General features: G+C 38.8%; 1 protein-coding gene across 2 annotated transcripts; it reads right to left on the bottom strand.

The window, feature by feature from the left end:
• Positions 1-350: 350 nt before the first annotated feature.
• On the bottom strand, positions 351-21,825 carry CEP152 (centrosomal protein 152). Of its 2 annotated transcripts, XM_032700572.1 has the most exons (27): positions 21,336-21,825; positions 20,766-20,888; positions 19,068-19,168; positions 18,789-18,855; positions 18,279-18,578; positions 17,649-17,817; positions 16,815-16,955; positions 15,765-15,904; positions 15,269-15,469; positions 13,752-13,899; positions 12,993-13,084; positions 12,048-12,211; positions 11,274-11,475; positions 10,328-10,441; positions 10,075-10,205; positions 9,762-9,890; positions 9,482-9,617; positions 9,087-9,266; positions 8,313-8,585; positions 7,736-7,867; positions 6,816-7,466; positions 5,177-5,351; positions 3,201-3,273; positions 3,003-3,109; positions 2,066-2,222; positions 1,687-1,790; positions 351-1,451 (listed from the first exon to the last, which is right to left on the bottom strand). In XM_032700572.1, exons 1-27 carry the CDS (start codon positions 21,336-21,338, stop codon positions 649-651), a joined length of 5,016 nt encoding a protein of 1,671 aa, XP_032556463.1. In that variant the 5' UTR covers positions 21,339-21,825; the 3' UTR covers positions 351-648. The 2 variants fall into 2 exon arrangements, with proteins under 2 accessions (XP_032556463.1, XP_032556464.1); XM_032700573.1 differs by lacking the exon at positions 8,313-8,585.
• Positions 21,826-22,074: the final 249 nt, after the last annotated feature.

The raw sequence follows: 22,074 nt of genomic DNA, 5'->3' as shown, positions 1-22,074 counted from the left end.
GGGAACACAAACAAAGGCTTACAGGGGGTCCTTCAGAATGGAAAAGTCAATTAAAATACTGACTTCAAACAAATCCCAAAACATCTCTCATTATGCTCTGAAGGAATTTTGATAACCATTAATAAAATTACCGCAAGTTACAGTAGCTTTGTTTTAGATAAACACTGCACTGCAAGCTAAATTGAATATAAAAATAGATTCAGTTTAATAAATTTGTGTATAATACACTATAAACAACTATGAAAGTGTTATTACAAAGGTAAACAAAAGTCTGTATTAATATTTCAAGTAACTTGATAAAATTTGTTCACGTAACATTCAAGATCATGAAATGGACACAGTAGAACAGATTTTCCTCAATCCTCACACTTTTATTTAAACATCAAGTTAATCTTCTTTTCCTTCAAACAAGGAATTTCTGGTATCAGTTCAAGTTAGAAAGTGGACTATTAAAAATCATTATCTTGCTGATGAGACTTGGGATCCCACACCATTTTTCTCCAAGCATTTGTTGCAGCATTTTCCTCCATCTGAATCTGATGATGCTTTGGGTTGTGGGACAGCAGAATTTGATTTGCCAGAGTTGAGGATTGAAGCATGCTCTGTGTTTGTTATCTGCTGGTCTCTACTGTAAACTTTTGTGCTGCTTTATGTGCTGAGAAACTTGCCACTGCCACTAGAAATGTCTCTCCAAGAAGTAACGTTTTCATCTGCAGGGGAAGATGACCTGATGTGAGGAAACTCTTCATAATATACAGTCTGTGCTTGAACATTACTACTGGCTTTTTGTTGAGGATACAAGAGAGGCAAATCACCACAATCCAGATACAGGCTTCCATTCCCAGAACTCCATTCACTGCTGCTTCCTTCATCTCTTCCTGGAGTGTCTTTAAAATTAAATTCCTGAGTTCTCTTAGACTTAGTTTTCCATTTTCCACATGATTGGATATATTTATCCTCTTTTGAGACTGTTCTTCCATTCTTGCCCTTAAGCATGTGATGAGCTGGCCCAGAGCTGGTGTGGCCATTTGTAACTCTGGGTTCCTGCATATGTTCTAATGTTCCCTGACAAGCAGATGGAGGAGCATTCTGATGTGCTGTATTACTCGCAGCATGCAAAGGTCCTTTGTCTACATTTACAATAGGGCCATATTTTTCTCTTCTTCCATTTTCATTTGGATAAAACTCTGGTAGAGCACCTCTGGAAGCACGATCCAGACTTTTAGAATTATTCTGAACACCCGCAGTCACTGTTTCACGAAGCATATGTTGAGTTACGGTCTGTGTTGCATCAAACTGCTGTCTCAAGTCACGTGGCACACACTTCTGGACAACTTTATCACTGGCTGTCTCAGTACTGCTTTCACCACATGATTTGCTTTCCATATGGTTTGACCTGGTCCGATCTCTTTTGGAGCACTCAGCTCCAGGCTCAGAAACTAAATGCAGAGCTAGAAGAGGAAGGAAGGAAGTAGATTAATTGAGAAGGTAACGCTAATACTGGAAGAAAAACTGAGTTCTTTTGTTTGTTTTTAGTAGAGAATCATAAGCATTGTCAAAATAAGCAGCTTATATTTACAACATTAGCTAGCTTATAAATAAATTGTACTTCACTTTCCATCTGCATCTCACTTTCATTTCTAGGTGTGTGAAATCAATATCAAGAAGAGAACAACTGCAGAATACCTGAGCGGGTAGATTTGCCCTGGGGAATGTGTCGAAGAGGCGTTTCAAGTCCCTTAGCCATTGCAGCCAGCTTACTGGCAGCATTCATTATTTTCTTTTCAGCTCTGTCAAGAATTGCCGAACACGGGGAAAAAAAAAAAAAAGATCAAGTTTTAGGGTAATTCCTTTTCAACTTTGCATTTTACTTCAAGGTAATGTTACTGAGAAAATACTGAAGAGACAGTGTGCCAGACAGCTCAGCAGTGACCCCACGCCAGTGTGCACAGACTGGCAAGACTTCGGGTTGGGCACTGTTTGCTCCAAGGTGGACAAACACCAGACTAACATCTACACATCTCTTGCAAAGCCAACAGTAACTTCCAAATGTATTTGAACTCACCCTTCATGTTTCCCATTGTCAGTCAGGAGCTGTTGAAGACATGTCAAATAGTATTTGCGCATTTTCCGTGCCGTCTCTTGGCGCTCTCTCAGAACCTCCACTTTAATCATCTCGGCAGCTCGTTCCTTGCTTTCACGGATGTAACAAAGCATATCGCCTACAAACACACTTTGTGAGTACCAGTTTTCCCCCAGAGTGGGGAAAAAGGCCAACACCACAAACTGGGATTGTCTAGCAGATCTGGAACAAGTCAGCAAGGGCATGGATTTACCTGCCAACATTCCACCCAAATCCTTGCTGCCTACTGGCTAAACATCAGTGCAGATCACAGCAGGTTAATATGATGCATCAGAAAGGAATTCAGTTGTCTGGTCTCATTCTGCATCTTAAGAAGGAACAGAAAACACCAGGCATAGGGATTTGGGAGGAATGTTGGCTGGTAAAATATTGGTCTAGAAACTCTTCAGTGGCAGTGCAGCTAGAATTTGGGGACCTGCTGTACTCAAGTAAGAGCTGGTGCTACATTTAATCCTCTCTCCTCAGCTAGAAGGTTTCTGATTAAGCCAGAAGGCAGGATACAGCAAGAGAGAAAAACAGATTCTCTCTCAGGACAAACTGCAGGTCAGGCAGATTTTTTTATCTGGAGAAACAAGATCAGTTTCAAAATACACTTTAAAAGCCATAATTCAGTGCAACAAAGCAAGGATGGCATAAAAAGGCTTCACTCATCGCAATGATATGTCAAATATTATGGCAACAATTCCATGTCAAATACTATGGCAACAATTCCATTTCTCCCATTCAGTCTAGTAAGAAGGAAAAATTTACTTCTCATGTGATTTGGCTGTCAGATTCTTGTCCAAGCTGGCTGAAGGAGGAAGCAACAAGGTAAATTATATTCCTCCACTAACTTTTTAGCTAAGACTTCAGTACTTACACTTAATCTTGCTCACAGCTTTGATGTAGTGAGCACGCATTTCTTCCAGACCTCTCACAGAGTCAGAGGATGCACAAGGTTTTGAGACGCCTCCCTTTGACAGTGTCCTGAAATGCATATAAGTCACACTGCACAAAAAAAGCAACTCACATCTTACCAAAAAAAAAAAAATCATCTTGTTTAGCTTTTTTAAAATACCTTGGTGGTGACCCCTGGTCATTCAGTTTAGTCTTCATCTCAGAGTCTTCTGTAATTAGAGCCTTCTCATTTTCTATTAAAAAAAAAAAAAAAAAAAAAGGAGGCAAACCATAATTCACTGCACTTCTCTAAACTGGAGTTCAACAGAAGTTATTACATGAACTGCTCTCTCTGGTATAAGAGCTCAATGTCACAGAGCATCGTCAGCACGTACAGCTGTTGCAGTAACAAGCAGACAGGAATCCACCCCAGTGCACTTCAGTGAAGTCTGAATACAAAAGGCATCTCATATGGTAATTAAATAAACTTGAAGTCTTCATATGCCATTACTACTAACACTATGCTGGAGGCAAAACTACTGAGATACCAAGTGTATGTGAAGAGAACACACAGGATAAAAAAAAATAACAAGGTTTGTCTTGATAAACATTGGAAAAGAGTATTAATTTGTGGGTTAGCAATTGTGCCTTCTTTGAGGTGGAGAGAGAGAAGATAAAGCTTGTTTGGTTTTGTTGGTTTGATGCAGGGTTTTTTTGGTAGTTTTTTTTTTTGTTTAAGGGTAATAACCAAAAGCCAGTATTCACTCAAAACTGTACAATGCAACAGACAAGAGAATCAAGGCTGTCTTTAGGTGACTAACCATCCTAACCTTGGATATGCTCTGACTTAGTCTCATGTTGCTCCACAGCAAGCTGAAGATGTTTGTGGGCCATCTCCAGCTCTCTTTTCAAGTCCTGGCACATGGCCTCCCTTTTTTCAAGCTCCTGGCAGCAGTGTTCACAGCAAAAATCTTCCTGAGACCCAAGACTCCTTTTTGTACATTTCTCACTGCTAAAAATTATATATCAACAGGGGACCAAAAAGAAAAGAATCAAGCCCAACATCTTTCCCGTGCTCTACTTAGTCCTCCTCTTGCTGGACAACGTAACACTTTAGTCCAATTAAACAAATCACAAGAGGCTGGAACCCTGTTACAGAAGGTGCAGCAGCATCTATCTGCTCATAGAGCCCTCACAGCCTCAAAGCACTCCCATCAGTGTGAGTTCTTCAGTCAGCAATGAGACTTGTAGGTTGAATGTTTTTGAATTTTTTACTTATTTTTTTTTAACCAACAGCCAAGCAGGGTCTTTTGAAGTCAGCTGAAGGAAACTGTCCCAGCTGGAAAGCCTCATACACATCTGAGTCTAGTTAAGGAATACACAAAGACTGGGCTCCTTCCAGGAGAGCGACGGCTGCTCTCCACAGCCAGGACAGGGCGCTCTAGAGACAGGAGCACTGCAGTGCTTGTATTGTTCTGTGTTAATAGATGGTTTGTTATTTTGGTGTTAAAGGAATCCAAGCCACACTACAGGCATAAAGCCAAAGACTCTCTTGGGTTTTCTTGCTTTATGTTTTTCAGTTGTGCAAGAACTCAAACTAAACAGAAAGCCCCAAGGAGATTTCTGTCCCTCCCATGAAGCTTTTCCCATCTACACTGTCTCCAGCTTTGCCACAGTACATGTGCCAGCTTTAGGAAGAGCTACAGTGCTAAAGTATATACTGGAGAGAACAGTAAGAGAAGAAGGAAGGGGGGAAAGAGAGAAATATCACCTGAGGATTTGCATTTTTTCAACTTCATTCTTGATCAAAAGAACCAGAAAAGACTACAGACTACCATGCCAGGTGAAATATAATTCTTGACACAATAATACCTTTCCCATGAATGCAGAATTCCTTGTCTTGGCTAATGTCAAGAGCAAGTAATATAATTCAATCTCTGAAGCTCTGATTTTGCATTAACCATTTATGAGACAGTTTAGACCATACCCTGCTCGCCATGATCAACACTGGCTTGTATATGAGCTAATAATAATAATATTCACTAATTAACTAACTTTGCATTGGGGTCATCAGTAGGCCATTGACTACTAAAGACCGCTATTAATAAGCTTAATTTGATGATACACAATTTGCCAGATTAAGATCAAAGCAAATACCTTTGTCTGTTCCAGTTTCCTGCAAGGATGTCCGTCTTCTTAATCTCCTTTGTGCTTCTGCTTGGTGTCCAACACTGCACAAAGGAGTTCCGGCCATGTCCCCAGTGTCTCCTGCACCGTATTGCAGGTAAGGGTATGATTCTTTATTTGCATTACTCACTAACTCTTCATATTTCTGCAATTGAAAAACACTTTCTGAAAACCCAACACATAGTAAAACGTGTTCCATGCCATCTTAAAGTAGGTAAGCAGTATGTTATGCTTAAAAACAACCAACCCTGGCCACCAAGTGGCTTTACTCATTTTAAAACAGGTACTTTAAACCTGCAATAGAACTGTAGGTTGCAGCTCAAATTGTGAGGAAAATAACTATTCTATGATATAGAAGTTTACTTAGTGTACATCACTGCAACAGCAGTACACGAATATCTTGAGTATTAATCTGGAAATGTGAGTAGCCCTTAACATTGAGGAATTATACTGTGCCTTTGTAATTTCTTAGTAATGTCTTCTCTCTTTTTAAAAAACAGGTTAACTTCAATTACTCAGAGACTTCACTAGATAAGGTGGTTCCAGCCAGTCAAGGTTTTGAGGTCCAAAGGCATATTAAACAGTTTACCAGGAGACATTCATATCCATTATAGAAGATGCATCAGCTTAGGAAAAAAAGCTTCCTATTCTCTTTACCATTGTGAATATGACTTGTGACAAGAAAACATTAAAGGCCCACTTTCTGAACAGAAATACACTGTCACTAAAAAAAATGGTGTCATTGCCATGAGAAATCACTACATAGTCATTTTCCCTCATCCCACCTTTTCTTGAGAAACAAGACATTTTCTCTGTCCTATTCTTGGATAATTTCCCAGCTCTTAAATGCTGGGAAGCAACGGCATTTCCGGTAGGATGCTCCCCATAAAAAAAACCCCAAACTTTCTACAAGCTTAAGTATTGCAAGAAGAGGAATCTGCTAAAACAGCAGAAACAAATGCTTTTGGACAGCATCTGACTTAGCCCCAAACTCCTCTAAAAGAGGGTGGGACATCTTTCCTCATTTGGGCAGGCACGTTGAAATGGATTTCCTAGAGCCACAATAAAATTAAGCAAGACTATAATTCTCAAGACAGAACTGTATAACTGACAAACTGACCAACTACAAAAAAAGGATTTACTGTTTCCATCCTTATTTGCATAAGAAGGAGGGGAAAAAAGGCATAAAACATGATCTATCCAATCACCACTAAACACTGGATTTTGCAGCTATGCAAAAATCCAAGGAGAGTTCTGTCATTACAGCCCATCTAAGAGGTCACAAGGAGCCTTCAACAGGCTCCCAAACCTAAGAGGGTGGATTCATCTCCTTAACTTATGAGTCTCTGCATAAATGACACTCCTAACCTGTCTTTCTCTTCTTGAAAGATTAAAGACGTCAAAGCAACACCCATCCTTTCCCTTTTCACTTGCTAATGGTAGATTTAGCCTTCTTTGACTTCTAAAGGACTCCTGTTTATCAGTGAACACAAATGTTGAATTTCTTTTTCTTAGGATTACATGGATATTCCACGCTGGGACAAAACAGACCCAAGTGACTTGTCAAATCCCTTCTCTGATTGGCAGTTACAGTTTACAGAAATATTACCTCTTTCCATTCTTGCTCTTTCTTTTCCAGAATTGTGCAAACTGTGGTCCTATAGGCTTTCTGTAAGCAGGCCTTCAGTTTGTCTTTGCACTGACTGTTTAATTGAACATGAGAGTCAAAACACTCATCCTTCAAAGAATGCTGACTATGTGTGCACTTGACTAGTTTCTCATGAAGTTCACTCAACAGATACTCAAGCTCAACCAGAGTCTTCTCCTCATAGCGATTAACTTCATCCTGCAGTCTCTTGGCTTCCTGAGCCTCCCATTCTTGCTGCTTTTGGTTTAGTAACATCTTTAATTCTGCTTCTTTCTGAATGGAGAGATCATTTTTCTGCTTTGCAAGATCCTCCCTTGCTGTTGCAAGTACCTCTTTAATCCTGTTTCTGTGATCATCCAAGAATGATCTGTAGTCTCTCTCATTTTGCTCTTGTATCTGCAGGATTTCCTCTTGCTTTTCTTTGTTCCACTGTGCACGGGCCTTTGCTAGTTCTGCTTTGATGGCTGCAGGGATTTCTTCTTTCTTTAGCTCCAATTCCTTCCTGAGAGAAATTATTTTTTCTTCAAGTTCTTTCACTCTTGGTCCAGATCTCTCTGTACTCTCATGTTCTTTCTTCCATTTCTCCTCAGCAGCTGAGAGAACTAGGGCTAACTGGCAAATATATAACAGTCATTGTAAATATATACACACATTTATAGATACACAAAATATAACTCTGAGTCATTATCAATCTATTGGAGATATTTTCAAGTTACTTAATAAAAACTAAACCTTTATAGGCAAAAAAATGGATATGGACCAGAGTGCACAAGAAACATCTTTCCTTAATGATTTCCTGCCTATGTCTACATTCATTCCTCAGTAACATATGGGATTTGGAAGACTGAACTGTTTATCAGTACACAAATATTTTGGGCTACCTGCTTTGCTGTGGTCTCTTGGTGTTCTTTTTCCCATTTTTCTTGTTCTATCTTTAGATTTAGTTTGTATTCTTTGAGGTCTGTTAATTCTTGCAGCCACTTGGCACGAGCTTGGGTTAAAGCTGCATCTACCTTTAAACAGACAAAAAACCTACTTCAGTCACCACCACTGAACACATTTTTATTATTAGTTTCATGTAACTGTGCAAGAAGAGACTTCAGTTTGAATTGCCTGTGTTTACAGAAATTAAAATAATTGGACCAGCAGCATATGATGCATTTCTTGATGCAAGAATTATGAATATAAAATTTATTTTTAACAAAATTATTTAAAATCTAAGTCAGTGTTGCTCAGTTCTGCTCAAAATTCCTGTAAAACTTGTTCAACAGTACGAAAAACAAGCAACATGCTACAGCTTGTTCAGAACTTTTTTAAAACTGTATTTCTAATATAGCAAATATCAACTACTGAGCTTAAGAGGAAGTCAGTGGAAGAGACCACTTTCTTTTTTTTAGGTGACTTATTTGCACACAGCACTTTCACAGGCTCCAGGCAGACAGAACAATTATTTGTTACCTGGCTGGCAAGATTTTTACGGTATTTATTTTCCAGTTCTAATTCAAATTCTTTTAAGGCCTCTTCAGAGGCCATATTTTCTCTCTGAGCCTTCTGGATCTGCAGCCTCTGGTCTTCAACAGTCCCTTCTAACTCTTTAGTTGGAATGTCATCCACAGCTGTTACTTGGTCAGTTTGGCAGCTGCAGTCATTACATTCAACTACAGTTCTTCTCATTTCTTCCAGCCTACTTTGCCATTCTCTTTCTATTTTTGCAAAGACTTGTTCTTTATTCTAAGGAAAAAAATATTTTTTAAGAAAATCTCCCCCACCATGTCCAAATAAACAGAATTTCACTGGTGTTTAACAAACAAAACTCTGTTTACACCAATAATCTTCCCTAACAGGAGAAGAACAAAACCATATACAGAGAGGAGAGAGTTTGGTGACTCATCACAGCTTTCTTCTGTGGGACAGAAGACACAAAGGACTTCTGATAATTGAATTAAACAATAGAATGTGTAATCACTCTCCAAGGATCAGGGTGGAAAACTCCAACATATTACCAGCTGTGACATTCAGGATATTCTGCTTGTTAGTTTACAAGATCTAGGGATTTTTTAAACAAAATCTTAAATGTATAGTACTTAATGACTTCTTCCGAGGTTCTTAAAATGACAGATCCTAAATAGCCACTTCAAATGGCAGAATAACAGCACATAAATCTACATACAAGTTCTGTTTCTGAAAATAAACAACAAAAAAAATTTAAATTCCCTGATCTGAGTTCCATACCTCTTTTTCTTCCTTCTCCCAGTGAACTTTAGCTAATGCAACTTTCTCTTCAACCTGCTGTTCTTTTTCTTCCAGCCACTTCCTCTTTGCTGCTATCATTGACCTGCTGTGTTTCTCTTCAAGCTCACTCCTCAGAAGTTTAAGAGAGACTTCTTTTTCTTCTAGTAGCTGTTTCTTGAGCTAGACCAAAAGTAAAAAAAATACATGAAGCATTCTCCAATGCATAGCAACTGCTCTGGTACAAAGTGATGAGAATGCATGAGACACGTAACCCTCTAGAGCCTGTGTCCTGATCTTACTGATACTTAAACAAGAGATTCTCATAAGGAGATGTTTTAAGATGTTATATCAGAGGTTGGTTAGATTATATGGTTTATAGGTGTTTCCATTTGTACCTTTTCTTCCTTCAACTGCTGCTCTTGTTCAAACTTCTTCCTTAAAGTAGCTTCCAAGGTGTCCTTCTCCCCACAGACTCCAATGTAACATTCCTTCACTGCAGTCATCTCTTTGTTCAGCTCCTCTATATTAGCCCTTCACAGGACAGATTATTTATTATCAATTGGACTTTACATTGGCAGGACAGCAAGCCAATTATAAAATAAGTGTCACTATCACTGAAGGCCAGACAGGAAACGTGCAAGTTTCAGTAAAAGTGGAAAAAATGGTAAGCCTTACTTAAACTGTGAGATTGTCTCTTCATAGGTCTGAATAAGCTGCTGCTTCTCCACAGCAAACCTCTCCATCAGGTCTTTCTCAAAATGTGCCTTTGTATCTTCATGATGTTGCTGGTAAGTTCTTTCACATCTACAATTTCAAGAAAGGAAAATAACTATCTAGTTTTCTTCCCCCACTTTTAAATGGGGTTCAACTTCTCCTTAAGAAAATACCTTTCTAACAAAAACCTCCTCCTGTACCTGAGAGCTGGAGCAAGATTATACACGCGGGCTAAAAATCCACTAATTAAACTAAACCAAGTTAACAGACTTACCTGTCAATGGCTTCTTGTTTATCATGATCAAAATCTTGAACCATCTTTCTCATCTGACAACAGAGATCTTGATTTAAGCTTTTCAGTTTTTCCTCACTTTCCTTCAGTTCTTCAATAGTCAAAGCATGGGCCTGGACAAAAAAGGGTTATAAGAACCTTTTCTAATCAGAGCTCTTAGCACAGGGCAGGGGTTTTTTGTGTTGTGGTTTTGTGAGGTTTTTTTCTGCAGGGATAAGCAGCATCTCTGTCTTACCTCAACTTCCTGTAGCAAAGCTTCATTAGCCTTTTTGAGTCTCAGAACTTCTTCCTTTAGATTATCAGAAACCAAAGGACTAGCCACTGAAGTATCAGTTAGATTTGTGACAGGCTAAAGATAAATAAAATAAGGATATCTTTCAAGATATAAATGATTTAGAAGTTAATGCTTAAAAAAGTTACGAGTGGTTAAATAAAAATTGTACTTAAAAAAAAAAAAAAACACACCGAAAGAAATTATTGCAGTGCAAGATATAACAATATCACTGTTACTCTGGATGAATCCTTGAAACTCAGTATCATGAAGGTTTAGAGAAGCACACACTGGATGTTGTGTTTGCAAGATGAATGACTACTATCATCCAACAGAGAGCACAGCTCTCAAGTACACTGTAATTGTATCCCACATCCATGTCACAATGTATAGATTACAAAAGCAGATATTACAGCTCTGATCAACCTATAGAGGGAAGTAATGGAGTGAAGAGAGATGCAATATCAAGGAGATTCCCTGCTGACCAAATTACACAGTGAAGGCCCTCTGAAGGTAATCAGTGAAATGTTCCATTGGTATAAACTAATAGTACTATCAGCTTTCTCTGAGAAATTACAAGTCCTTTTGGCTGAAGAAAACCTACTTTTTCCAGTGAAATGTACTTCTGAAAAAAGCAAAGTGGCCATTAAATGCTATCAAGCAAGACAGTCATGATATCAGAACTCCCCTAATAATGAATATGCTGCCCAAGTTCTGCTATTCAGCCTTTTTCCTCTTAACCAATACAAAACAAGGTATCATCCAAATGGCAATACTTTTCTTAAGAGCCGTTATGGATACTCAGCTATGGGTAAATTTTTGATCCATTCTCACAAGAAGCTTAAATGCTGGTTTTGTTCATCAAAAACCACTGATATCCAAACTTTTAAAGAAGTGTAAAAGAACAAACCTCTGACTCTTTGGATGCTTTTTCTGCTTTCAATTTGTATTCCTCTAGTGTCTTCTGGCAATCTTTAAGATCATTTTGTACCTGAGTAATCTGGTTTCTCTTCATTTTATTACTGTTTAATAAACGTTCCAGTTCAGCTTTTAATTCTACAATAATTTCATCTTTGGAGAGTTCTTTATCCATGTCTCTGTTCTGTATTGCACTATCAGGGAAGACATAACCAGTTCAGTATTTAAAAGACAAAACACATTTATCTGAAAGGTAGTTGTAGCAAAGACAAGAGCAACTAATGCTACCAGAAATACAAATGTCTAAGACAAAATAGCAAAAAGAATAAGAACATGGGTACAAAAGCTTTTTATCAAGTTGCAATTAATTTACAGAGAATTTGTTAATTCAGCTGTTTCCCCAAAAGATTCTCACATCATGTGAGGTATTTTGAGACAACTCAACTGATTGAAGGTAAAAGACAACTTTAGCTTTAAGTAACTATGTGGAGTCTGAGCATAAAAAGGTGTCCATGAATACAACCCATACAATTCAAGGAATAGTAACATGGTCCCTCTAAAATCTAAAGATTTATTAATTCGTAATTAGGCAACCAATTTATGGTATTAGTTCAGTTTTCTGTTTCCCAGATTACCTGGCAATACAAGCAGTATTTCAAGTATCTACCAAAAACCTGTAGTTGATCTAGTAAGACCATCTTTTACACATCACTTGTATAATTTCTTGAGGATTTTAGATTTTCTTTCTACAAGAATCACTCAATACCTGCAGAACTTTGGTTTTTTCCCAGTGGTTTTTTTAATTCCCAAATCTACATAAGATTCACCCAGGTTCATATGCTGCTCTCCACTTGCATCATTCAAAAATACTCCAAGCTTGGCAGCAGATTCATACAAAGCTATTTCTTCCTTCAGTTCCATTAATTCTTCCTGAAAGAGTCAGAAAAAAAATTATGCTGAGCAAAGACTCCAAGAAAACATATCAGGCCCATGATAATTCTTCCAAAGAAAACAAATACTTGGAGCTATTATTTCTAAATATAGCTGTATGTAGTTGAATCACCTAGCATTAATTTGTTTATACTATAATTTTTGATACCTCTAGCAAAGCACATGTTAAAACTACAAATTAGAATATACTGAGCAACAGAAAATATTCCCTATTGTTCTTACTACAGTTCATATTTCTTTTGCTCTTACTTCTGCTTTCCTGCTGCCCTTGTATAGTAAAATGGATGACAACAGAAAAGTAAATAGCTGGCAAAACAGCCTATCGCTCCAGGACTTAGTAGGATTCATAGCTTACAAAATGGCAGACTTAAATCCAATATATGAATTGAATTGGGAACACAGACTTCCACTCATATTTTACAGAAGACTCTCTAGCATTCCCTTTTGTTGATAAAAGGTAAATTTCAGAATACACTATCTCCAAATTCCTAGCACACTGAATTTACATTCTTTTTTTTCCCCCCAAAAGCAGGTTAGACCAATGTAGGGGATCAGATGTGTGCCCATACAGATGCCTTGCTGTGTTTTCACTTGAGGGGCCAGGGATGAAGTCCAACATGCAACACTGGAAAATGAAGCAGTCAAAGGAGATGTGCTTGTTTCCACAACAAATTAAAAGTATTTCAAGCACCAACCCCTTATCTACAATGCCCACCCCCATCAAATTAAAACAGTAAAATATTTAATAAAATTAATTAACCTGCAAAGCCTTGTTCATGTCATTGCTCATCATGTGTGCAGACTGAGCTTGTTGCAACTGAAACCGTAACTGATTTGTCTCCTGCATTGAGCCTGTTGCAGGAAAGAGAAAGGAGAGAAAGAGCAAGTCATAAACATGCAAGAAAGACTAAGCAATCTACAAAAAGATCTCTGTTAAAAATAGCAGTGTTGATTCTGGCAATAGGGAGTACTCTATTTCCTTGAGCTCACTAACAGCTACTAGAGACACTACTATAGAAAGACTTTCATGAGTAAAGGTAGGCAAAAGTCAAACACGCAAATGGCAAAATATTTCACAACCTAGTCCAATGATACAGGTTTCCCAGAATCAGCCTCCAGCTCCTAAAACAATTCTTTTCTCATTAACATTTGAATTTAGAATGGCATTTCAAGTCAAACACCTTAACACAAAACTAAGCAGCTTGTTCCCAAAGGCTGTTGTTTGTACGAAACAAAGTTTACACATACGCAACACAAAATATATAGGAAAAGAGTTTAATCTTGTTGTTTGGGGGTTGGAGGTGGTATTTGCTTTTATTTTTACTGGTTTTTTACATTTCAGTCTAGACTTAACTAAACTTTATTTAAATCTGACTAAGGTACTGCAGAGGAAATGGTCTAGTGCACATTTATTTCAATGTTGATTTCACTTCAATAGGAACATTGATATGCAATTTCATACTTAGAAAAACTAAAGACATTTCTGCAAGGATAGATAAGGTAGGAGTAAAAGGCTGACCTGTTTGCAGTAAATTTGCACATTGCTTTTGGCTTTCTTCTAGGCTTCTTGTCAGTCGATTTATTATTTCTGTTTTTTCACATTTGGTTTCTTCCAGCCTTTTTTCAAGTTGCTTAACATGGTCTCCTAGATTTTTGCAAAGCTCTTTCTAGGAAGAGAGATCATTTTTACTCACATCACAAACATCTAACCATCTAGAACAGGAGACAAATAATCAATCTGATACCTAAATGGGTAGAGAACAGCTAAATCAATCACAGATCAAATGCTGTCCTTGGCTGACAAGTCACTTCTTGCAGCATCAAAGTTCAGCTTTCACTAGGAGAGAGTAAGTGTACTCATATATAAACATATATGGATGTGAACCATTTCATATTTCCTAGAGCACTTGGTTTTCAGCACATCAGATTATCTCCTGTAATTGTTCACATATACTCAGTCTACTGCAGAAAAATCAAACCTTCACGTTATTTATATTAAGCCTGAGCTTAACTCAGTTTATTTTAACTGAGCTTAAGCCAAGCTAGCAAGGGCCAGCACTCTTTAAAAGAGGAACTGTAGTTTTTTCACATGATATACAAAGTAGACTTTCATATGGCATTACTTAGTTACCCACACAGACCTGGGAGGCACAGTACCTTGTCTTTATACTTGTTAACTCTTCTCTCAAAAAAACAGGAAAACTCTCTCCTTAAATAACCCAAACATGCTACCATATATTTTGCAGTAGAGACAAAGTTGTGCAAGCTTTGTTGTGGTACTAATAGACAAAAATTTAGCAATGCATTTTGTTCAGAAGCAAGTGCTAGTAACATTTTCAAACATAAACCCCATTTATTTTTATGTATATTTATGCTGAGACAAGAATCACAGAAATTCAATTTTGTTTCCTTTATCTGAAATAAGAGGACAATTAATTAAGGCCTGATTAGACTACATTGCTTGAATATGTCTAATAGTGTAATGGATTCTTACGACATGCTCTACAACCATGTGACACAATCCATATCAAACTCCATCTCAAAGACAGCCTTTTCCCCCCTCTCTCTCCCTTTAAATCCTTACTTCTAAAACAAAGTGACTGTCGGTGGTTAGTCATCCTTGATTACTTTGAGACCAAATCTTGGCAAGAGACTGTTTAATAAACAGTTTTTCTTGTTTTTTCTTACAAGAATATCACATTATTTTTAATTAGTTCTTTTCTTTCCCAGAGTTACTTGCAGTACTCTTCCAAAAAGAGACTGTGCACAGAACAAAAGCTCAGGAGAGCAACTAAGACAATGAATTCTTGCCTCCTCTGCATCTGCTATGTACAAAATGAAATCTGAACTCACAACTGCCTTGAGATGTTTATAAAAACCTATCTCATAGGCTTCCTAATATTGAGACTTTCCATTTTCTTAGCAGCTTCCAGAAGGAGTTATTAGAGTTATAGGTCAAGAAGTGCAGTTTAGGAAACATGGGGATTTCTACAGCCTCTCCAGTACCATACTCAGCATCCTAAAATAATTTCTTACCTGCTCTCTGAGTGCAGATTTTGTAGTATCAAGTTTCTGCTCTAATGATAGTACTTGCTTTTCATACTTCTGCTTCAGTGCTGAAACAATGGTCTCATGTTGTTCTCTGGCTCGCTGAAGGGCATCTGATCGCTGAAGTTCTAACAGCTGCTTTTGCAAGCTCTCCATGGCCACCTCTGCCACCTTGGATTGCTTCAGCATCTGTAGGAACAGTATTAGAGTAGCTCCCAGTTACATATGTTTTACTTTTGCTCCGATATTCTGTATGTCAGTTCAGGTTTTCTTGTGCAAGAGTTGCTAAAAGTCCTCAGATAATGTCTGGGGTTTAATAAAAACTACTTTCAACAGTGGATCCTATTAATTCATTATATACTCAGCTTCTGAAATGATCATGAGCAGCATTCCAAAAAACTAGCACTAATGTTTAATGTAAATGCATCACACATATAACTATGAAGGTCTCCCACAATAAACAGTCTGAATATATTTATAGTACCTGCTCCTCATTGGCAGTAAGAGTCTGGATTTGAGTTTCAAGGGCCTTGATTTGACCTTCAAGATGCATTTCCCGTTCTTTTCCATTCTGATAGAGTTTCTGAGACTCATGAAGACTAAGAGCCAAACCATCCTTTTCATCTAAATAAAGAGACATAACAACTGTGTGAGAAATATGGCCAGCCACCCATGGAACCACTGCATGGAACACAACAGCTCAGTATCTGCTCTACAGAGCCATTCACTCTGTCTCATACTGTGGGCAACAACAGAAGACAGAACAAAAACAGTCTCCATCCAGCAACCCCTGTCTCCTGCTAGCAGGAAGCACTCCAATGTACTGTTTCCACAAGGGTTCTGAAGGTACAAGCCCCATCCTGTCAGCAGTAGGACCTGGCATCTTCCCTGCCATTATTTAAAAGAAGAAACAAGTCCTCTGGAGAAACAGCCAAAACACAGCAAAATGGTTGACAGTTGAAGTTTTCCCTCTCCTTTGCTCCTTTTGCATTCTAAAAACTATATTCTTAATTCTTTAAGTTCATGACTGGTTTTGTCAGTTCCCATAAGAAATGGGAGACTAAGAAACCACCAGTGTCCACCACACAGAGCTTCTCTCTATCTACAGTCTGTGAAATGGGCTGTTAACCAAGACACCACAAACAAATCTATTTTTTCATGTAGGTACACTTCTATTGGAGTTTAGGTGTTCTGGTGTTGGTTTGATGGATTTTTTTTCAATTTTCTGTACTTTTAACAGAATACTTCAGCAAACTTCTCTTTTCTGTACGTTTGTGATGCCTGACACACAGGGACTCTGGAAAACAACAGTGGTTCTGAAAATGCAGTAAAAGTTAAGACAGTTATGCAGTCAGGCACCAATCCAGAGAATTTTCTTTAGAACAATGTTTGGGGGAAGAGAGTTAGGTGCTGTAACCCCAAATCAAGTTTATAAACATGATAACTACCTAGAGACACTTTCTAAATCAAAGTTTCAGAATTATAAAGTTGCTACATATGAATAAAATATAAGAATTAGCACAAAACATTTTACCTTTGACCATCGAAAGCTGATGATTTAAATACCTAATCTGCTGTGCACTCTTCTCTAGCTTTTCATTAAGTTCTTCCAGTTGTCTTTCTCTTGCTTTATTTAGAACTTGAAGTTGAAGAATCTGCATATTTTCTGAAGAATCTGCCAAATTTCAAATAGCATGCAAACAACTCAGCACAGAGATCAAGAAAGTCATCATCATCATCATCATCATCATCCCTGCTCCAAGATACTTTTTTATAGTGCTAAATTCATTGCTGGGCCACAAAGTTGCATCATTTTTTTTAGCCCACATTTCATTCATATCACCCAAATTGCTCTGGCAGCGATGGCTGAAGAACAGTAGGAAATATCAACACAATTCAAACCCGACAGCAAGCCCAGATAAAGGTTTATGTGCTGTGAATTGTCTTGTGGCCACTACAAATTTTCAAGATGTTTAACAAATGTTCTGCTACTTGAAGTGTACCTGACAGAAAAGCTCAATGTGGCATCACGGAAAATATGCTTCCTAAGGTATAGTAAGTCACTATTTTCCAATATTATGAAAAGAGACAAAGTGCCAGCAAGACTTGACATCAAGCCATCAGAAATAATTTCTTTCAGTCTCACCAGTCAAAACCACATTTTTAATAGCCTGAAAAGCAAATACCCTGAAAATCAAAAACCCTGATCAAAACCACCCAATTTCTAAATATAAAAGATCATATACATCAACATACTTTTAGTTGTCTTCTTACTAGAAAAACTGCTGAAATCAATGTGTTTTCTATTGCTGATTTCCAGTGGACTTTTCACACAAGTTTATTTCAAGTCTAAGTAGCAAACTCTTACTTTCATCATTGGCCAAGAATTCACGTTGCAAATCTTCAAACACTTCATTTCTTCTGTTTCCTTCTTGGACTACTGGAGCACTTTGATGAATGCCATTTTGGTATGGTTTGTAAGTCACTTTGTAAGATTCTGGTGATTGGCCATTGACAACATCGGATGCAACAAATTGCTGTTGTGACAATACAGAGATAAGAGGAAATAAATTAAAACCACACCTGTAGTGTTGCTCAAGAGAAATATTTTTCATTTTGCAGGTTGACATCAAGAGTTCTAGTAGCTCTTCATTTTCAGGCTCCAATCCAGCACACCATCTAAACTTGACAGAATCTTTCATGAAAGCTTACACTAAAGGGGTAAAGTGTTAACTTCAATGTAAGCACTTCAGTGAATCACATTCATTCTACCTCATGGAATTCTAACAGGCAATGGAGGCAACAAGAGAAAAAATCATAACATGAACATATGAAAATACAATTATTTAATGTTTCATTGTTTTAAATAGGCTACAAAAGCTTCCCATCACTGTTTAAATTGATAGCAAGAGACTGAAAGGATCTAGAAATATTAATACCAAAAAAGATCTGTGAAAACTTTCCAAGAGATAGAAAAACATATCAGCTTCTGACATACCTTAAGATGTTCCTTTGGAGCATCTGGAAAATTTATTATTTTATTTTGCTGATTGTTAAACTCTGGTTTATGACCACTTGTATATGGCCTGAAGTTTTCAGGAAGATGATACACATTGTTCTGTTGGTAGCAACTTGGAGAGTTAAACCCATCTCTACCAAGATACACATCATCAGGATCCTCTTGACCGTTCTGGCCACGGTAATCTTCCTTAACATCATATAAAAGTTTCTTCTCTTCATCATTTTGCTGGTCACACAAGAATTGTTCAGGGTACATATTTTGTCCTTGTTCATAGCCCTATAAACAGATAAGAGGTTTAAAATTGTTCTCTCAAAACTCAGATTTCTCCCCACCCTCCTTTTTCTGAGGTTACCAGCCCTCAAGTTAGAAACACTTCAAATGAATAGCAGAACATGAAAAGTATTTCTCTAATGAATTCAAACAAGTTAGCATGTTATTATGAACAAGCAGTTCATACTAATTACATCACTGCTCCTGCCAGCTTACATTTTGAGGATCACTTATCAATGGATGATCGTTCCACCTCCCATCGTGCTTCCCAGGCTCATGTGATCTACAGAAACACAAGCAAATTACTTATAACTTAGGGAAAAACAAAGCAAACCACCTCTTCTTAAAGTAAGTGGCATCTAGTTTACTGCAAACTGCACTACAGCTTCCCTTTTACTTGGCTTGCTTTTACACACCTCATCAACTGAGATTTTGCTCTGTTCTCAAAACCACAACACAACACAAATAATTAAAACATGGTGCCAAATGCCTTACTGCTGCTCAGTCTCCTGAATGCTGCAGTCTGAATAGCTGGAGAGCTGGTCTCCACTGTCCTCCAGCATATCATGGGGAAGGTCTGTCAACAGTTGTTGCAACTGAAACAGAACAAACAACATTCATTATATGCTTTTCAGAAGAAAAAGAGAGAGGCCCAATAGGCCACTTGCACAAAATCCTGGTGTTCTTCTCCAAGGAAGAGTCTGTCCCGTGACAGACTAGTTGTGAAGACTGGTCTGAAAAAAAATCATGCCAAGTATTCTCCTCTCCAAATCCCAGGCAAGAGAGGTACTGGACACTCAAAACATGCTTTTTCTGAGGAATCTGGATGGAAATCCAGATAAGAAATTGCCAGTCAGTGTTACTAGGTGCAAGAAGTCATCACTGCAACAATTAGTGGTCTGCTCACGTGTTCAGTGAAGTCACCAAGAAACAGGACATGAACAAAGAAAAATACCACCAATTCTAATTCAGAAAATACAGTTGTGCCACAAAAAAAAAAAAAAAGAAAAAAGAAAAAAACCACAACCAAAACACACCCAAACTTATCTGTTGTAAGGATTCCTACATAGAATGTACCTCTACCAGTTTTCAGAGAGGCTTTGATATGAGGCCACACACTGGGTTTCTTGTAGATCTGAGCTATGAACTCTCTTTTTCTTATTAGGTACCTTGAGAGCTACACAATATATTCAGAACTTTACATGCAATTTCTGAACCCTAACCCTGTTTTTCTCTGAACTCACAAAGCATGTATTAATATGAGCAGAAACATTAGCTGCCCTATGATACATACCTTGTTGGGGTTTTTTGTTGAAACAAACAAACAAGAAACCAGAAAACAAAAACTACCATCTACAAAAAGTTTATCTTTAAGAGACCATGTTTTCTCAGACGCTATTTTAGATGCTCTCTGAGACCAAAGGATAGGCCAGAAGGATAATTTTTTTAAATGTCTACAGGACAAAGTATCACCACAAGTTTTTTCCTAGAAATTCACTAGTGGCATGAAGGAGTTTTCCTGGCATGAGGGTATTCTCTAGATTTCCTATATCTCAGCTCCAGGAAGCAGGAAAGTGAATATCATTCACTGAAGATCCTCTTTCCTTTGCCCCACTTGGAATCAAGCACATCCTTGAGCACCAGAGGTTTTGCTGGTCTTGCACTGCTTTAGAAACTTGAAAGTCAAGAGAAAGCAGTGCACACATAGTTCACAACCTCATCAGGAGAGTTAACACTTAAACTGAGCTCAGCCTACCAGGTAAGCTAGCACAGAACTCCAGATGTGGGTAAGTTCTTAAGGTAGTGCCAAAGTATTCTCCCATCATGAAGATCTCTCTGATTTTCAAGAACCACCTGATTTGTGGTGGCAGAGAACTTACACTATTGCAAAGTCTCTGATTACTCTTCACCAAGGAACACGGCAGAGCCTGTGTTTCAGCCTCCTTTTACCAGGCTAAAAGTCACACCCCACTGAAATATTCACATGTAGCTTTGTGAGCCCCACCCTGCCCCAGTTCAAACGTGCATGACCAACAAGGATCATCACTGACTTGTTCCAAAGAGTCTGCCCTCTCTTTACTCTTACCAAAGACAACACAGAACATTTTTCTTTCTTTTTAAACACTTCAAAACAAGAAACGGGAAGAAGCTAAATACACAAGCCCTCAGATTTAATTATTTATTCTTTTTCACCTCTTGTTCTCTTGCATAATCTTCTTGGTCATAGTCTTCATCTTCATGTTGTGTTTGTAGAGCTCCACTATCAAAGTCAAGGGACATTGTTTTCCAGCAACGTTTCTGTGTATCCAGCAAAACCTATCACAGGACAGGCAAACAGCACGTGAGTGAAATAGGATAGGAACTAAAAAGCACCACCCTCACTTCCTTAACTATGTAGCCAAACACACACAAAAACATCCTTTTTGAAACAGACATTGCACATTATCAGTATCATTCACTTTAATGTTAGTTTCTCAGTATACCCAAGCCTACTAAATTTCTAAGAATTTAGCATTTAAAACAATTATTTGGGCTTTTCATATGCTAACATTATTAAACTAATGAAGTTCTCTTACAACTAGACACTATTTTCTTCAAACACAATATATATATATAGCGTGATACATGCTGATAGTTATGTCCACTTGTACATCTTGCTTCATCTTCTTCTAGAGAACAACTATATTTTGTATTAAATGCAGAAAGTATGCCGTTTCTTGTGCATTTGGATAATAGCTCCGAGAGGAAAAAATGGAAAAGTACCATGAAAATCCCAAAAGTATCCTGTCAGTTCCAGATTTCACTGCTTAATGAAGAGACTCCCGAGGGCTCCTCTACGCTGAGCAGGGAGTTCACACTCAGCTACAGCATATCAGTGCTGGCCTACATTGGGTTGCAGGGTAACTTACTCCCTGATGAAGATCCTCCTTTGAGCACACAGGTGTAGCACCTTCTGAAATCTCCACTTGGCAAAAAGTGAGCTTTACTGGAGCATAATTTGCGAGTTAAACGCCGGTACCTGTCTGTACACCCCCTGTAACACCCGGGACCCCTCAAAGGGGGCTCTGAGGCACCACGGCCCCCCAGCCCCGCACAAGCCGCACACGACCACCCGCCCTCTCCCCTTTCCTTGGAGCCCTTCCCAGCCCGGGAGCGGAGGCAGCCGCACGAGAGAGCCGCGACCAGCCCCGGAGAGCCGGGCCGGGCCGGGCCGGGGCAGCCCCGGAGGCGCGAGGCGAGCTCAGCCGCCGCCACCTCAACTCCCTCAGGGCGGCGGCGCGGGGCCATCGCTGCCGTTACTCGCTGCACCTCCGGCGGGGTCCCCGGGGCCGACGGAGCGCGCTCCGACCACAAAACCCACCTTCGCCGCCGGGGCCGCCACAGCCACGGCCACGCTTCCGCATCACACCCGGCCCGCGCCTGACGCGATGATTGACAGCCTCGGGCGCCAACCGGCGGCCAAAATTGCGCCCGGCCGTGCTGACTGACAGCCACAAGAACC

This window comes from Chiroxiphia lanceolata, chromosome 12 (assembly GCF_009829145.1).
Source record: "Chiroxiphia lanceolata isolate bChiLan1 chromosome 12, bChiLan1.pri, whole genome shotgun sequence".
Lineage (NCBI taxonomy): Eukaryota > Metazoa > Chordata > Aves > Passeriformes > Pipridae > Chiroxiphia > Chiroxiphia lanceolata.
Note: the sequence above shows the minus strand (reverse complement) of the source record. Positions and strands in the feature narration are given on the sequence as shown.